Source organism: Coregonus lavaretus, assembly GCF_964263955.1.
Source record: "Coregonus lavaretus genome assembly, chromosome: 2".
NCBI lineage: Eukaryota > Metazoa > Chordata > Actinopteri > Salmoniformes > Salmonidae > Coregonus > Coregonus lavaretus.
The window spans coordinates 46,162,941-46,179,530 of NC_139989.1; the positions used below are offsets into that span (position 1 = coordinate 46,162,941).

Below are 16,590 nucleotides of genomic sequence, written 5' to 3' on the forward strand. Positions count from 1 at the left end.
GATGAGTCCATAACCCATGCCATCGTGCAGATTAAGCTGCAGAATGTCTCAATCCTTAATGAATGGGAAATAAATGTATCGTTTTATTTTGTCTAAATTCATCATTTAAGATCCTCTACACGTGCCACTGTTTACATGCAAAAAAAGTTGACTTCATTCAGCAGTAATTTATCTAAGAGACACTCAACTTGCTGTCAATGTCATGCCTGCTTGAGTCACACTGCATGCTGAATACCGGTCTGAACATTCGTCATGATTACACAGAAAGTGAATCCTTTCTCTCCTCCCTGTTGGCATTCTGTGGCATGTCTGATATTGTCTGGTGGTTGATCACATCAGCATGGCTAGCAGTCTGATTGTTGAAAGTGAAGCTTGCAATGTTTACTATGACACAAGCTAAACTAAATATTACTCCTAGTTTACACATTACTAAGATCACTTCATACTGAATGCCATTTGATAAAATCTCTAAGCATTTTGTATAAGGAAGTGCTAGCCAACAGTGGCATTTTTGCATGGAATAATCCTTTATATATAATCCTAAATAGCATCATCAGGCACTTGACATTTCTGAAGCAGCCAGACCATGATGCCACCACATTCAGTGCATGCCAGACTGTCTCAAGGCCTGTACCTCTACTGATAATGACCCTGTAGCGCTCTAGGTCCACTGGGACAAGAATGAGAGGAATCCATAATACCGTCATTGACTCAGACCTTTGCAGTGCTGACGCACACCGCCACCAGCATCCCGCCGTCATTGTTACCCTGTTTGATTCCAAAAAAGATACACACTTAGTTGTTACTTAAAAGCCACTGTGATACGATCATGTGGTCCAGCCAGCCAATAGAAACTGGACTACTTGATTACGTTTTCAGTAAAGGGGTTGAGAAAAATAATAGTATCATTTATATTACAATGATGGAGTTTTGTCCCTATTAAACTGAGTTGCCTCTGGGGGAAGCGTCCTCCTCTTACGCACTAAACACCCCATTATTTTGCTGTAAGACTAGCGTGACGTACCAGAGCACCAGAGGGAAGACTCAATGTGGGAATAAAGGGACTGAAAAGGGATGACCTTTCATAGTAGGTTACAAAATATTGTTACACAAAGGCCTTTCATGAAAATACTTCAATAGATGGCACAATAAATGGCCTACTTATTAGATTCCTACTTAGATTGGCTACCTATTAGATTCAATTTTGCATTATTCAGGCATTTATGAATGCATATTTTAGGCTACACTCTTAGAAGAAAAAGGTGCTATCCAGAACTTAAAAGGTTCTAGGTATAACCATTTTGGGTTCCATGTACAAAAAGGGTTATCCTATGGGGACAGCAGAAGAACCCTTTTGGAACCATTTTTTCTAAGAGTGGATAGGATCAAGTTATTTCCTGAATTGCGTGAGCTGAGAAGGTGTACTGGCTCTGTCATCACCTCACAGAAACGTATTTGAACCAGGATACAGCCACAGTTCTATCATAGAGTCCCATGGAGGAACCACAGACGTCCATAGGTTATGACCTAAATAATCACAAGCCTAAGTGAGGTCACTGAACATATTCCTGAACATATGCCCGAAAGCCTGATCTCGAGTCATCTCTAATATGTTATACAATGACTCAATTGTACTGACTGAAAAATGCTACCAGTATACGTTTTATGTAACGTCCTGTTGGAACAATGCCAAGACAAAGTCAGTCATGCTTGGATTATGACTCTTGGATCATAATGGTTCTTAGCCAGATGAGTAGGTGAATAAGCACCTACTGACACAGAGCCAGCATTGGGACTGAGAGAGGTATGGAGATGCCTTATCACTGTCACCTTCTGCAGAATGAGCTATTCTGAGCTGTTCTTTCAATGACATATAATTGATGATTGTCTGTAGAACAGTTCATTCTGTACATAGATGCTTTACTTGTGTCATTCAGAGAGCCGTGATGGTCCACAGTTGACCATTAAAAAACTGTTTATAACGGACTCTGTAGTTAAATAATCATATCTGCCCTGGCAGGCATAGTCACACATAGGACTCATGTACAAAACACTTTTTATTTAAGTTTCAGAACTCCACAGGCACTTAAAACAGATCCACAAACCATATTCCCCCCGCTTTCAGCTTCACTGTGGCTCACACCATCTTATTTCATACCTTTACCACTCATTCCCTGGCAATTATAACCAAGAGCAAGCTTTGATGTTTACTAGGGCATGATTAACAGCATGTTCAAAAGGGGCTACAAACAGTACTGTATTAATGGCTTTGGTAATGACAAAGCGGAGAAAATATTGCAACAATTAAAATAATTGCATAGGTTACATACAAAAGTGCTGCTTCATCTAAATGTATAAAAATACTTTACTTAATAGATAAGTTCTGTGCTCACCTTCATGTAACACACTCCAAATAATATTCATAACAAAGCATGCTCATAACATATTGGCTTACAGCTGGTCTGATTATAGTAAACGTAGAACTATATTCAATAAAAAACACATTTGGTTGCCGGTTTTCGAAAATGAGGTCATCAAAATATACTTACAAATAAACACTAAAACGATTATTTAGTCCAAACCAAATACCTGAATGAAAATGGAAAAACGTCCTTGTAAGAAGCACTCTGCATGCAGCATTAAAATTCAATTTGGGATTTATACGCCTCACTCGACCACAGAGGACGGCAGCGATTGTTTGGACTTCTGTCACAACAGATTGCCACATAGGTACTGGATGAGTGACAGCATGAGGTCCTTGGACAACCAAGTCTTTAAGGCATACTCCAATACACAATTACACACCAGAGCTTTTGCCCTCATCCACACAATAGGGAGAGCTCTACTCTGCTGGTTCAGGCTTGTTCTTCTTCTTCAGGATTTTGAGGAGGCGGTCAGACATCAGGTAGGGTCTCTCTGAACTGCCATCGTTCCTCTCCAGGTCCTCCACTGAAGAATCAAGGAAAACGTCATGAGAAAGAATTATGAAATGATTTCAAAAGAAGAGAACTTAAACATTGTTACATTTCCAAGCCAGATCAGAACCAACTTGCAATGAATGCATTAGCAAAGCTTCAAAGATAACACCAAGTTAAACAGAAGTGCTTTAAGTCATTTAACATGTAATCCTACAAAACATCTAATTGACCTGCTTTTGACAGAATTGGTAAAGCTTGCCTAGTCAAAAGCAAAAGGAAGTTAGTTACCTTAGCTTGTTTCCCCATCAACACCAATACAATGCAGAAAGAGTGAAGGGGAAAGTCAAATAACAGAAAGACTGGTAGCTTTAATCAATAGCAGACATACTACCAACATGCATAATAGCAGAATAAAGGGAGAGAAAAGAGATCCTGCATTCAGTCAATGCTCATAGAGCCTAGGAGTCAGTCTCCAGGACAGTGCATCAAACAGACCTTGCTGACAGGCACACATTTCAAGGCAATGAGGGATCTGTTTGCATTGCTTTACAGAACAAATGGAGCCGCTTCCCTCACATGGTGGTAGCATTGCAGAGCACCATCTTTTGACTACTTTAACTGTAAACAATGTGATATCTGTAGGAGGTTCAATACATCAGACCAAAACAGATAGTTAGTCAATTAGGCACATTGTTTCCTATGGCCGACAGGGTTTCCCTTCTAGCAGGAAATCAACGTCAGAACTGCAACAGGTTCACAAAAACATCAGTGGAATCCCTAGAATAGTTTGTTATGGTTCGGTCTCTTTTTTCCAAGTCAATGAAACAACTATCATTTGCCAACTCCAGCCATTAAGAGCACAATACCACACTATATATATAGGGAGAAGCAAAGACACTGGTCAAGCAGTTGACTGTTGTCCAAATTCAGGCTTTGATGTCAATCTACCAATCATGAACAGTAGCATGCCCATTTCTACAAGACAGATCTGCAGGTGGAGTTGGAGATCTCGTCCACAGTGTCTTTGCTACGACTACTCCTAAACTTCCTCGTCCTTCTCCTGCATCTGAGGCTGCTATTGTTTCAGCTGGACGTCTTGGTCGTCTGGCTGATGTGGTGAGGACTGGGTTGGCTCCCCTCTCTCTTCCACAGCCTTGTTCTCCAACAGAATGTCATTGAGCGAAGCTGACATGTAATACGGTCTTGCCGGAGAGCCATCATTTCTCTCCAGGTCTTCGCCTGTGTGTGTTAAATGGGGTCAAGGGATTGTTGATTGGAAAACAGGATGAAGGTGAAGGGTGGCATTAGTAAGGGAGATGGAGGAAAACAATATGAATTGAAAAGGGAGAGAAGGAGAGAAAGTCAGTCCAAATTCCCAGCAAAAGCACCCATTTACATTTTAATAGATCAACACCCAACCTTTCCCAATGCCTGCAACAAGCAAGTTAACACTAGTCATAGATAGCTAGGTTAGGATCAATAACGCATTATGAAGAAAACCAGAATATCATCATGCAATTGATAATTAGTGGCAGCCCAACACCATTAGCAGTGAAAGAGTTAATGAAGAAAGGGAGATGAGGGCGTTTCATGACAACATGACCTTTAGACACATTGGGACATCTTGACTTCACACAAAAAAACGTGCCATTTAGTAAAGCTTTGAGATGTAAAAGAGTTGCCAACACGAGGCAGCCATTTCCTGAGTATACTGTGCACACCATAATCTGTACACTCATAACACTTTACCTTCTCACCACTGGTACCTTGTGTTTGTGGGCGAATTACAATGCGTAACGCAAGAGGGGGATGGTTCTACTGTTACTCACAGAAGCAGAGGAAGAGTGTGTCCACACACATGGCGTACACGCTGAAGAAGCCGTGGGCAATAAGGTAGGAACCAACCACCACCGTCTGAGGAGACAAACACACTCCAACCATTACTATACACAACACAGGTTACACTCAGCTACATTTAGAGGATAGATTAAACTACATGTCTTTGTACATAACCCAGCAGACCCTGAGCATGGCTATGCTACTCACCAGGATGGGGACCCAGTAGTAGTGGAGGTTGGGGGCTGTGTTCTCAAAGGCCTTCACCCTCCCAGAGAAGAAGAAGAAAGCAAAGATTCCTGGGAAACAGGAGGGAAGAGTTGTCTCAGACACACATCCAATAGCACAACTGGTTGTCAACAGTGAGACGTAATCAAACTAAATACAATCACTAGAAGACTGGCCCTACTGAGTGTGTTATTGTTCATCATGTTTCCTGTAGAAACAGACTCACTTACCCACAAGGCCAACGATGAGGAGTTTGCCCAGGAACAACAGGAAGTCTGTCACCTTGTCCAGGACGGCAACCCTGCAAGTTCAAACAGTGATGCGTTGTGATGGATCATAGTCCATTTGTTACATTCATTAAGTCAACACACAAACATTAATAGACGGCACACTCACTCACCTGATCATGTTCCTCATGAGGAGGAAGAAGGCATCTTTGGCAGACGTGCAGAAGTTCTTGCCATATATCGCCACCTATAGGCAGCAGACACTCAAATTCATAATCAAGCACAAACCAAACATTTTCCCACAGTTAAAAAGGTTACAGATGATCCAGGTGACAAAGCTCATCTACAATTAATTATATCCGATATTACATGCATTTAACTGGATGACATTGGGCATAGCAGGTGAACACAAACAGCTGGTACACGCACCATAATGTAGGCGTTTCTGTTGATGAACTTGATGAATTTCTCCAGGCACCAGAAGCAGCACTTGAGACAGCACAGCAGGAACTTAGTGCACTTATTTTGGGTTCCTTTAGGGGAGAATAACACAGTAGGGCAGAACCAATCAGAGCCAACACAAGTACAAAAACAGCATTCATACAACTAGTGTATAGTATGATGAGTGTATACAATGATAGCTGTGTGTTAATATCAACATACTGCTAATAAAGTATCTAAAATAAAAAATAAAAATACAGTATCAATGCCTCACCTTGGAGCTTGTGGTCAATGTACTCCAGCAGAACCCTGATGATCTGGACGATGGAGAGGATGAGAGAGCCAAACGCCAGGGAACCTGTGTGATACCTGAGTAGGGAGATGAGGAGATGTCACTAACAAGATATGCAACATGTACATATCTGAACACCCAACTTGGTTAGGAACAGGAACGTAAACAGTCACACACACCTGAGTGATCTGCCAAGGGAAGAGAAGACAGGGAAGGCAGGCATGTCGTCAGGCTTGACAAAGGCCCAGTAGTAGGAGGCAAAGGCCCCAGCCAGGGTCATCTGACCCAGAGCCGTCACAAAGTTGGCACACCAGAAGAACAGGAAGACGTTGTAGAACTGCAGGCCGATCAGGTACTTGTGGTAGACCGTCTCTCCACCGTAGAAGGCAAACAGACACTTAGAATCTGGGCATTCAGCCTTCATACTGGAGGTGCTGAAGTTCTGGAGGAGACCGAGGGAGAAGAATCAACAGTTGACATTCTATACATTTTTATCATGGTGATGATCCAATGGTTCAAGGTCTCTTCAATTAAGATCAAATTGTTAGATGGTGACATATTGCATTGGCTAACAGAAAAGCAGGACTCACAGCTGGCTCGCAGATTTTCCTGGAGTGATCGCAGGCCGTCTCATTGAACACCTTATAAATGGGCTGATTGGAGGTGGACAGGAACCTGGCCAGAGACTGTCAAGGACTACAATATGACCCAGAGAACTACAAATCCCAGCAAATACACATCCATCATTCAGAAGAGCATGTTGAGTTATTTAAGCCTATGAGTCATTTCTTCCAAACATGAAGGATACACAGCGGTGACAGCCCAGTAGGCGATGACCATGGACAGAAGGGCAAAGGTGAACAACGGGTAAAACAGGGCTGACATCACATGCCCAATGGCCCTGTAAACCAAACATCACAGTTTAGGACTACAAATGTCTTATCCAACATCTATGAATTACATCCCTTTTGACCACAATGATCTAGCCTTCATTGATCCGTTTCCCATACAATCTCATCAGAAGAGGCTGTAAGTGCAGAGAGCCCCCCCCCCCCCCCGTTTCCTGACCTGCTGGCTTCTTTGATGAGAGCGATGGCGATGAGGATTCTATTCCTGAGGAAGATAAGCAGCAAAATGATGATGATCTCCACAATGGCCAGAATAATAACTAAGAGAACAGGAGGGAGAAAAAGCATAAAAACAAATGGAGAATTCAGTCACAGCCATTTAGGGGTCCTTAGTAGCAGTTTATGCTTGCGATAACACTGCAATGCATTATATCTAAGGGTTTAGAAAAGTTACCTGGCTAACATTGATCCTGCTTCGTGATATACAGTATAACTAATGTATTGGTCCAGTTGTATCCCTCCTGAGCCACACTTGCTGTAAGGTTGAGAGGAGGTAAGTGGGGAGACTTACTGAAGGCCAGCCATGTCTGTCTGATATGCAGGTACACTGAGAAGTCTGTCTGGAAGCCCAGGTCCTTTAGAGTGACATTAGAGCCTGCCTCTGACTTCAGGCTAACATACTCCATGGAGCAGTGGAAGATGCCTATGGTGCAATACAGAGCATGGCCACAAGAGGGAAGTACAGCATTTAGATAGGGAGGTGGGAAAGGGACACAGGTGATGGCTTTGTTGATTATAGAGACTTTATATAGAGATTTGAACATTAAGAAACAACTCAAAATGACCCTTCTGTTTAACTGGTCTTTACCGTATCCAATGACCAGAATCACCATGACGATCATGACCCACACCATGATCCCTGCCAGGTAGCGCAGGAGGATGATGAAGAGGAGACTGACGAGCATGGCAATCACCAACCCTCTGAACACCGACACAAAGACAGACTTAAGTGGCTACGTTACGGACTCGTCGCTGTATCAAGTGCTTTGGAATTCAGTTGACTGCGTGGTAAATGACCAGTGTGAACGTATTACTGCACAATAGTGTCAAAGAGAAGATGCTGACTTACATTAGGATCCAGTACCAGGACTGGGTGTAATCCTCAAAGATCTTCATGGCCACTTGTCGAGCCTCAATGACCACTGTGGCATTCCTATAGAAGACAATACAGTGACCAACACTGATTGTAGCACTAGCACCCATCAAAGGAAAACATTATGCAAATTAGGTTTATCTGTGGACTCACTTGACCCCTGCCACCAGATCTTTGGCATCTCTAATGTTCCCCTCCCCATCATCAAACTTGGAGTTATTTCCCACAGTGATCTCCCCTCCCTTCTTCTGGCCCAGGGCAGGGAAGCACCTGCGGGTGACTGGAGGAAGGGGAATGGTGGTGAAGGAGAAGACACAGGACAATGAGGGAGAGCAGCTAAAACAATGTCTTTCACTTTTTTAGAATTCCGGAAATGGGGAGGATGGGCTGGTTAGATGGAGGGTTGGGGAGTTCAACTCAGAGGAACAGAGGTCTGGAAGACGGGCAGGTAAACAGGATAGAGCCGTACTTACAGGGTTTACTTGGCATCAGCATGGCAGGACACAGGCCAGAACTCAGGATCTGTGTTACAGTCTAAAACACACATGAACAACCAGCACTTAGTATCTCAACCATTGGTGCAGCAATGTATATTCAAAGTTTTAATTGTTCATACTAAAACTGCCACTGGGCACACAATTATTTTTGTAGAACAAAACACATCATCACATTCTTGACATTTTAGTGACATTGGAAACCAAGGAATCTTGACATTGTCAGCCATGTTGATTTTGGAAAACTACTATACCACCTAGCTCAGTTTCCTCTTCACATGCTACTCACCAGCCCCTCTAGACCCTCCTTGCAGAAGTTCTTATAATACTTAAAGTCCTCTTTATTGGTGTAGGCCTTGAGGAGCGTCATGAACTTATCAGGGCATTTCTCCACACACATCTGATGGCAAAAGAAATGTCACAATGAGACAAGATAATACAAGTGCATACATAAATAACATGGTGTTCAAGAATGTATCAACTGAAAACCAACAGAGGTTCAGGTCACCTGTGTGGTTGGGCACTGGAACTCCAGCAGCACCATGGGACTGGCACACTTCATGATGTTGAAGTAGAACAGCAGGGGCTTCTTCCTACAATACACACACAACCAGTTGTTCAGAGAACACAAGAGCAGTGTTGGGTAAGACAGGTTTAAAGAGAGTGAATGACCAGGGTGGAATGATTGAGACAACCAACACACAACACATGTGAGTGTTAGTGATTATTTGTGTGTTATGTATTCCACTGTATGAATGGTGAGGGCCGAACTTACTCCAGAGGAGTGCCTGCCTGCCCACAGAACTGTCCTCTGCTGTCCGTGGGGTAGATCACCTTCCTGGGGTCTCCCTGGGACCAGGCTAGGGGAGAAGGGAACCATCAACAACAATGATACAGACATCTCTAACACACAGACACTCTCAGACATGCTTTAGGTGACCAGCACTCTGACCAGCACTCAGGGTATACCCAAGTCCTTAATATGGGGTCAGGTTAGCTTGTTTGTGCCTACAGGACACATTCACTTACCAATAATTCCCACTGCAACGTAGCCCAGTATGCAAATAATGAAGAGGATGCAGCATACAATATCAGTGCAGCCCCTAGAGTAAAGAGAGAGGGAGATATGGAAACGTTATGGGACCAGTAGTTTTTAGATGCGAATTATGTGCCATCCTGACTACATGCTGTGGATGAACTGGCAATCCTCTCTCACCTGTTATAGATGGGGCCTTTGAAGGTGGGGTCATGCTTTCTTGGTTCACCTAGATGGAAAGAACACACAGTAGGAATACCATTTCAGATGGTAAATGGATTGCAGCGTAGAAGTTGAATGAAAGTGTACACACTGGTATCATTGCAGGGCTGTCAGAAGAAATGTAATATCCAAGATGCACTTTGCACCTAGACACTGTTCCATGTGAGGGAGTCTGGCTCCTAGTTATATACTTCATGGGGTAAACAGAGTGGATTGCCCACGCATCGACATTCTGCTCCATTTACTGTTTGTCAGATTACTTTTCCCTCAGAGTAGACACGCCTGGCAACCCAACTAATTCCTTTGTAGTGACTAGGCAGCCCTTCTAAAACATGAGAACCTGCAGTACCACAGCCACCAGAGGTCAGTGACTCTACTGTGTGGGCACAACCTATTCAATCAAATCACATTTTATTTGTCACATGCTTCATAAACAACAGGTGTAGACTAACAGTGAAATGCTTACTTGGGGGTCCTTTTCCAACAATGAAGAGTTAAGATAAAACATTTAAAAAATTAACACATAGAAATGGTGAAACGAGGAATACATACACAGTGAATACCCAATAACAATAACGAGTAAAAGATAACATTGTTATATACAGGATGTACCACTACCGAGTTGATGTGCAGGGGTACCAGGTAATGGAGGTAGCCATCTACATCACAGGTGGTTGGTGGCACCTTAATTGGGGAGGACGGGCTGGAATGGAATACGTGGAATGGTATCAAATACATCAAACATGCTTTCGATGTGTTTGATGCCATTCCATTTGCTCCATTACGGACATTATTATGAGCCGTCCTCCCCTCAGCAGCCTCCTGTGATCTACATATAGGTAGGAGTAAAGTGACTAGGCAATAGGATAGATAATAGACAGTAGCAGCAGCATGTGTGGTGAGTGTGAATGTGTGTATGTCTCCTTCAGCCAATGCTACATTTGATTTCCGAGGATATAAGATACACAAATGACAGATTACCCTTTTCATCAGTATTGATTACTTCTTAAAAGGTAAATGTTGATTAATGACATGAAAAGTATGGTAAAAAAAGTTTGTTCTTGTTAATGTTTCATGATTTAACTTGATAACATCCCCCAAATTAAACTAGGCTATAAACCATTGAACAATATACCCCTTTCATACAGGCACACCCAATATAATGTGTAACCTGGATCTGAACCCTGGGGATCCAAAGGGGGTAAGGAGGAGCTGACTGGGTGGAGCAGAGACAGTACACTCTCTGCATCTGCTATCAGCCCACATAGATCAAGGTTAACTATGGTTACTGTACAAGGAGGGAGTGGATATTTCATGATCAAACATCATGCACTCATTGCCAGTTCTAAATCCTCAGACGACCAAAAGGAGACATTGTCAACTACATTTAGGCCTAGATGAGAAAGAAAAGGATACGGTTATCATAATCAGTCAGAAGTACTCAAGTTGAGCCATAGTGAATCTCAACCTCACATAACATCAATAATCACAGTCTTAAGAAGAAGGCTGAACCACTGGGTCTAGGCTAGAGACTATAGAGTATGACGTTCAGCATGGCGGCCATTAATAATGCAGAGCAGTGGTCAGGGTGCTATTGCAGCATGCATTATAGTGGACCTGCCCCCAGAGAACATAAATCCACTGGACACAGCAGGTCTTAGGTACAGAGATACAGAGTCTGGATGTTAGTGTTAAATGGGCATAATCAGCCTGAGGTGCCCTTGAAAGACATGGTGGAGACAGCTTGCAGGGGGAGGTAGACTGGAGCAAAGTGTGGAAACATTTGCCCAAAACAACAATGGCTGACATTAATTTATATTTTATCAGGGCTGAAAACAAATAATGTTTCCTGCCAATTTTTCAGTCCAGTCTTTATATATACACAGTGCAGCAGCATGTGATAAATGAGAGAAAACATTCTGATACAATGTTTGCTTGCATTTCTCTACACACCTGTATAAATCAGCAGGTTTAACCCACACCCATTCTCAGCCATGTTGTCATAATGCCGATACCAGAGCTCTAGTTTCACCTAGTGCCGCTCTTCTCCAGAGACAAATTACACCACCTTTTAACAAGCTCCAACTGACAGATTCGTTAGAAAATTCCAGCAGTGACAAAAGTTCTATCCCACTTCAAGAACAAACTTAAGCTACAACCAAACCAGCCATCATAAAAGACACAAACAGGTTTTCATATGGTTGAAAAAGGTAAACCACAAACTCTAGTGAAACTAAAACCAAGGTTGAGGAATTAGAAGTTACCATGCTTTCCATAATAGGGTTGCTCCTCAGGCATCTTTAAATTCCTTTCTGGTAGTCAACTTATAAATGAGCGGAAAACTCGCCCTCTTCTTCTTCAGCCCTTTTTTACTTCACTTCCTTTTCCTGCCAACTGGTGTGTTTAAAATGTGTGTGTGAGAAAGACAGGTATTGTGGGGAAAAACTTGTCCGACCTGTCTGCAACAGCTCTGAGCACACCCCTGTTCCTCAGAGTCCACCCACTGTTTCCCACCCCCCAACAGCTGCCTAGCTCAGATCTCTGGTCCACCTGTTCATTTCTCTCTTTCTCTTCCCCTTTCCCTCCACACAGACCTCTTTTTGTCTGTCTCTCTCACTCTCTGCCTTTGTTCCTGGCTTTCTCTACCTCTTTCACGCTCTCTCCCCAGAGTTTGGTCAGGTAGCTCACCTACAGGGAAGGGTGGAGCACAACTGAGGCAAAATGGGTGGAAACAATTCCTTGTTTTTCACTACACTAACTCTCCCCTCCCCCCTCTGTGAAAGAGCTGCTGGATATCTTTGCGGATCCCAAGCAAACAACACAGGAGTGATCAAAAGCATGTGTTTGGGAGAAAAACAAAAAAGCTGTTTGCTAGCCTTGCTTGCTTCCAATTGTGTGCCCTGGAGGCTGATGAGACTCAGGTGTGCTGGTTATAATACTGGATAGATGAGCGCATTAATCAAGATCTCCACCCCTGAAGCTATTTTGACTGTCAAATGAACACAAAGCTATATTTTGATACCTTATTTAACTTCTAGAGCTATCTTAAGCTGCATTTACACAGCCAGCCCAATTCTGATATTTTTTCCACTAATTGGCCTTTTGACAAATGTGTAAATGCAGCCTTATTTACTTATTTCTAACCTTCACTTCTTCTATGTTTGAAAAATTATTGTCACACCAGGGCTGCGTTCAGTATGTTTTTATGTCCTGGAATATTCAATTGAACAGAAACGGTGATGTACTGAACGACCAGGTGAAAAGGGGGGTTGGATTGTCGGTTGGGGAACGCTATATCATGGCCTCTGCCCTTTAAATATGTCACTCATTGCGTCAAGGCACGACTCGCCACACCCACCAAACGGGAGCAAATGTACCTCAAAGTCTGTTCAAGAACGTTTTGGGGAAATGTGTAATTCAGTACAAACCATTCTGCAGCTTAGCAAACATTCAAGCAAACTGAACGCACCTCTGCCCAATGGATTATACACAAGGTGCATTTAATTCAAAGCTGCTCGTTAGGCGGTTCATTATAGCCAAAAATTGTCTATTATATTGACAAGATAGACATGTGACCGCTCTAACAATGGAAATACATGTCCTCAAAGATGGAAGGCAGGCAGGAAGAGGGATCATTCTAGCCAATGAGAGGGCAGATAAGCGTGTGAACAACAAGCCATAGAGATAGATAGAGGACTCATCTTTGTATCTGTGCCATTATAGTGTCTCTGACAGCATGGCATCTACATTTTAAAGTAGTACATTTTCTTCTTCTTCATTGGCTGATTGCTTCCAACTCATAGGAATCCCCACCCAGTTGACTACTTAAAAATGGTGGAAGCCCTCAATGGCTAAATCCATCAGGGCTTGACATAGCTTTTAGCCAAGTAGGACAGATATTTTACTTGTCCGAAAGCTGCAGGCTTTTGATCTAACCCTTCTCAAACACACCAGTTAGCTTATCAAGGTCCTGTTGAGCAGCTGATTTTTTACAATGTGGTGTGTTCGAGCAGGGCTGGAGCAAAAGCCTGCACACCCAGTAGCTCTCCTGTAATCTCCTGGAGGATGGATGGGCCCCCTGCAACATTACAATTACAACCAAATACTTTTTATGTCTTTATAAAATAATTCCCTCATTCAATGAACCAGGGATCAAATGGCTAAGGTGGATGAGGTAGCTAACTAAGATGATTATCTATTTATAAGGTTAAAATATTCCATGTTCAGGGGAGAACATGACAGCATAGGAGTTACTTGTCAATTAGGATATTGTAGGAATATTTTTGTAACTTTGTCAGAATTACATGGCCAGTATTGAAAAGAGGAGAATCCTAGCCAATTTTGAGCGCTTGAGAGACGGTTTTACAACCAGAGTATGCAGCATTGGTTTCATCAACTGTGCACCATTATCAATTGCGTGTCGGCCATTTGCGATTATACATGAGTGCCGGTGGAAAGTTATTTTAGGACATCGGACATGACATTTACATTTTTGTCATTTAGCAGACGCTCTTATCCAGAGCGACTTACAGTTTTTTTTGTTTTTTTTTTATACTGGCCCCCCATGGGAATCGAACCCACAACCCTGGCGTTGCAAACGCCATGCTCTATCAACTGAGCTACATCCCTGCCGGCCATTCCCTCCCCTACCCTGGACGACGCTGGGCCAATTGTGCGCCGCCCATGAGTCTCGGTCGCGGCCGGCTGCGACAGAGCCTGGATTCGAACCAGGATCTCTAGTGGGACAGTTAGCACTGCGATGCAGTGCCTTAGACCACTGCGCCACTCAGGAGCTCTAATAGCTAAATAGTTAATGATTGATATGATTTATTTAAGTGTCACACACCTACCGGTGCCCACCCCAACTAGCGAGTTAACCAACCAAACTACACAATATGTTTTGAATTGGCTATCTAGTTAGTCTGTTGTGTATCATTATTTTACCTGCTGCGCAAATGTCTCTCTCTCTCTCTTCTGGCAACAGCCCACTGGCACGCAGGTGATGCACACACCATTACTTTTACAGGATTTTCATTGCTGACCAAAAATTAGCTATAACTGGGCAAATAACTCACTAACTAGCAATGAATATCAACAAATGTGCACACATGGCTTGGCTCGCTTTGATCTCAAAAACGCATCTGGCGACTGCAAGATGTAAAGGCCCGTCAACGCCTGTCAATGCAGGCCTACAATATTATACTCGGTGTGCAACACATTGCATCCGGAGGACACTGATCAAATTCTGATCGGAGTAACCTAATATTAGATATTGTGATTTTTGCGTGATTGTTTTTTACTTGTCCATTCGGAGAACTTAATCTATATTCTTCTTGTCCGACAATTGTTTTTCCTAGATTCCTAACGATCCAACCATTATGAAACTTCTATTTGATCAAATAAGCCTCACGTAGCAAATTTGTAATTACATTTGGTCACACTTTATTTGGATAGAGCATCTACAGATGGACTATCAAAATAAAGTGTAACCTTACATTTTTTGTTGACCAAATTCAACACTCTCATTGACCTCCATAAGAAAATACCTCACTTCGTGGGCTTATTTTCATGGACATATTTTGGGCTGAGTAAAACCTCTCACTTCGCCTATTCCTCTCTGTTATATCCAGGTGTGTCCTCTCAGAGCTATTGCATGTCATATTCATAGGTCTTTTCTCCCCTCTTGTGGGAACATGACTGTATTACATTGGGTGGTTTCACCTAGCCTGGCTGGACATCCACATATCCATAACCACATCCTGTTGTGCCATTTCCTCTGCTTAAACTAGGTTTGCACGCTAGGGGGATATTAGACTATTTTTATTTAAAAACTTTTAGCAGTGAGCAATGAAAAGCAATCTCTATAACAATTCAAATTAGTTTGCCTTTGTCTGAACCCAACGGGATGCTGTGTATGCTGATGATACAGACAGATTATGGGGAAATTGAGTATGTTTCATGATGAGCTGGAAAATGGCTATTGATGAGAAGCTTCTGTTGGAATCCCCCCGTACTCTTTCCAGGCAGTGTTGTCACTTGTTTTGGCCAATGGGATAGCCTATGTCATTCTGGTAAGGGCCAATTTTTCATTCATTACAAGTTAGTGAGAGAAAGAAAAGGCTCCCTCTGTCTTCATTTTCTGTAAAACCCTACTGGCCCCATTATTACAAGCACAGTAGCAGACTGTTTACAAGCTACCAGCACAAAATAGCAAATCAGCAACAGTCTCAACATCTCGATGGGTTATGCACAGGGAGGATATTTCACCCTGCAAGAGTTGGATCTCCACTGAATACAAATAGGAGTATGACATACATTCCCACATTTCAGTGTCACATTTTCTCTACAACAACTTTAAAGCTTGAGAAAATATATACAAAAAACAACAGTACATTAGGAACAAGAGCACAACGTGGTATGCTGTTGGAGAAGCAAGGTGAGTGGGAGTGTGCTGTCATAGGCCCAGTCAGCTTTAATCCATTAATGCATCTTTTCTTAAAGGGGTGCCTATGGCCTCAGCTTCACTACATTCACTATCAGGACAAATGTTATTTGCTACATCAGTTGTTGTAATAACTTTATTAGGGTACGCTACTGTAGCTAGATGTTTCCCAAGAATCTGCACAAAGAAATTGATGTATCACTGTTTCTCTTGTGGAAAGAAAGCTCATTGTATAGTGTACTACACAAGGTCCAAGGCAGTTTTGCTTCTGGTTTTCCTGACCTTCAGGTATTTGCTTTGGAACTTTTCTAGTGTTTCCTGAGTCGAGTTTCCCCTCATTAGTATCCGTCTTCCCTAGCCTCTCCTCCTCTCATAGTGAAAACGTCCATAAATAAAGTCAACCTTCCATGACATTCTTTATCTGTCCACCATGCCTGTATTACAGAATATAAA

At 42.6% G+C, this 16,590-nt stretch overlaps 1 protein-coding gene across 2 annotated transcripts in view; it reads right to left on the reverse strand.

Moving 5' to 3' along the window:
• Positions 1-2,039: 2,039 nt before the first annotated feature.
• Positions 2,040-16,590, reverse strand: part of LOC311100601 (choline transporter-like protein 2) — a 28,164-nt gene continuing 13,613 nt past the window's right edge. For both annotated transcript variants that reach the window (XM_084141522.1, XM_084141521.1), the window contains exons 2-22: positions 9,654-9,702; positions 9,467-9,540; positions 9,213-9,297; positions 8,946-9,030; positions 8,727-8,837; positions 8,417-8,477; positions 8,097-8,223; positions 7,920-8,003; positions 7,659-7,771; positions 7,362-7,493; positions 7,011-7,110; positions 6,751-6,843; positions 6,533-6,617; positions 6,122-6,384; positions 5,925-6,019; positions 5,639-5,742; positions 5,383-5,456; positions 5,213-5,283; positions 4,965-5,053; positions 4,748-4,832; positions 2,040-2,949 (exon numbers count right to left, since the gene is read on the reverse strand). In XM_084141522.1, the coding sequence (XP_083997648.1) occupies positions 2,843-2,949; positions 4,748-4,832; positions 4,965-5,053; positions 5,213-5,283; positions 5,383-5,456; positions 5,639-5,742; positions 5,925-6,019; positions 6,122-6,384; positions 6,533-6,617; positions 6,751-6,843; positions 7,011-7,110; positions 7,362-7,493; positions 7,659-7,771; positions 7,920-8,003; positions 8,097-8,223; positions 8,417-8,477; positions 8,727-8,837; positions 8,946-8,999 (1,848 nt within the window). In that variant the 5' untranslated portion in view covers positions 9,000-9,030; positions 9,213-9,297; positions 9,467-9,540; positions 9,654-9,702 and the 3' untranslated portion in view covers positions 2,040-2,842. The remainder of the gene's footprint in view (positions 2,950-4,747; positions 4,833-4,964; positions 5,054-5,212; positions 5,284-5,382; positions 5,457-5,638; positions 5,743-5,924; positions 6,020-6,121; positions 6,385-6,532; positions 6,618-6,750; positions 6,844-7,010; positions 7,111-7,361; positions 7,494-7,658; positions 7,772-7,919; positions 8,004-8,096; positions 8,224-8,416; positions 8,478-8,726; positions 8,838-8,945; positions 9,031-9,212; positions 9,298-9,466; positions 9,541-9,653; positions 9,703-16,590) is intronic.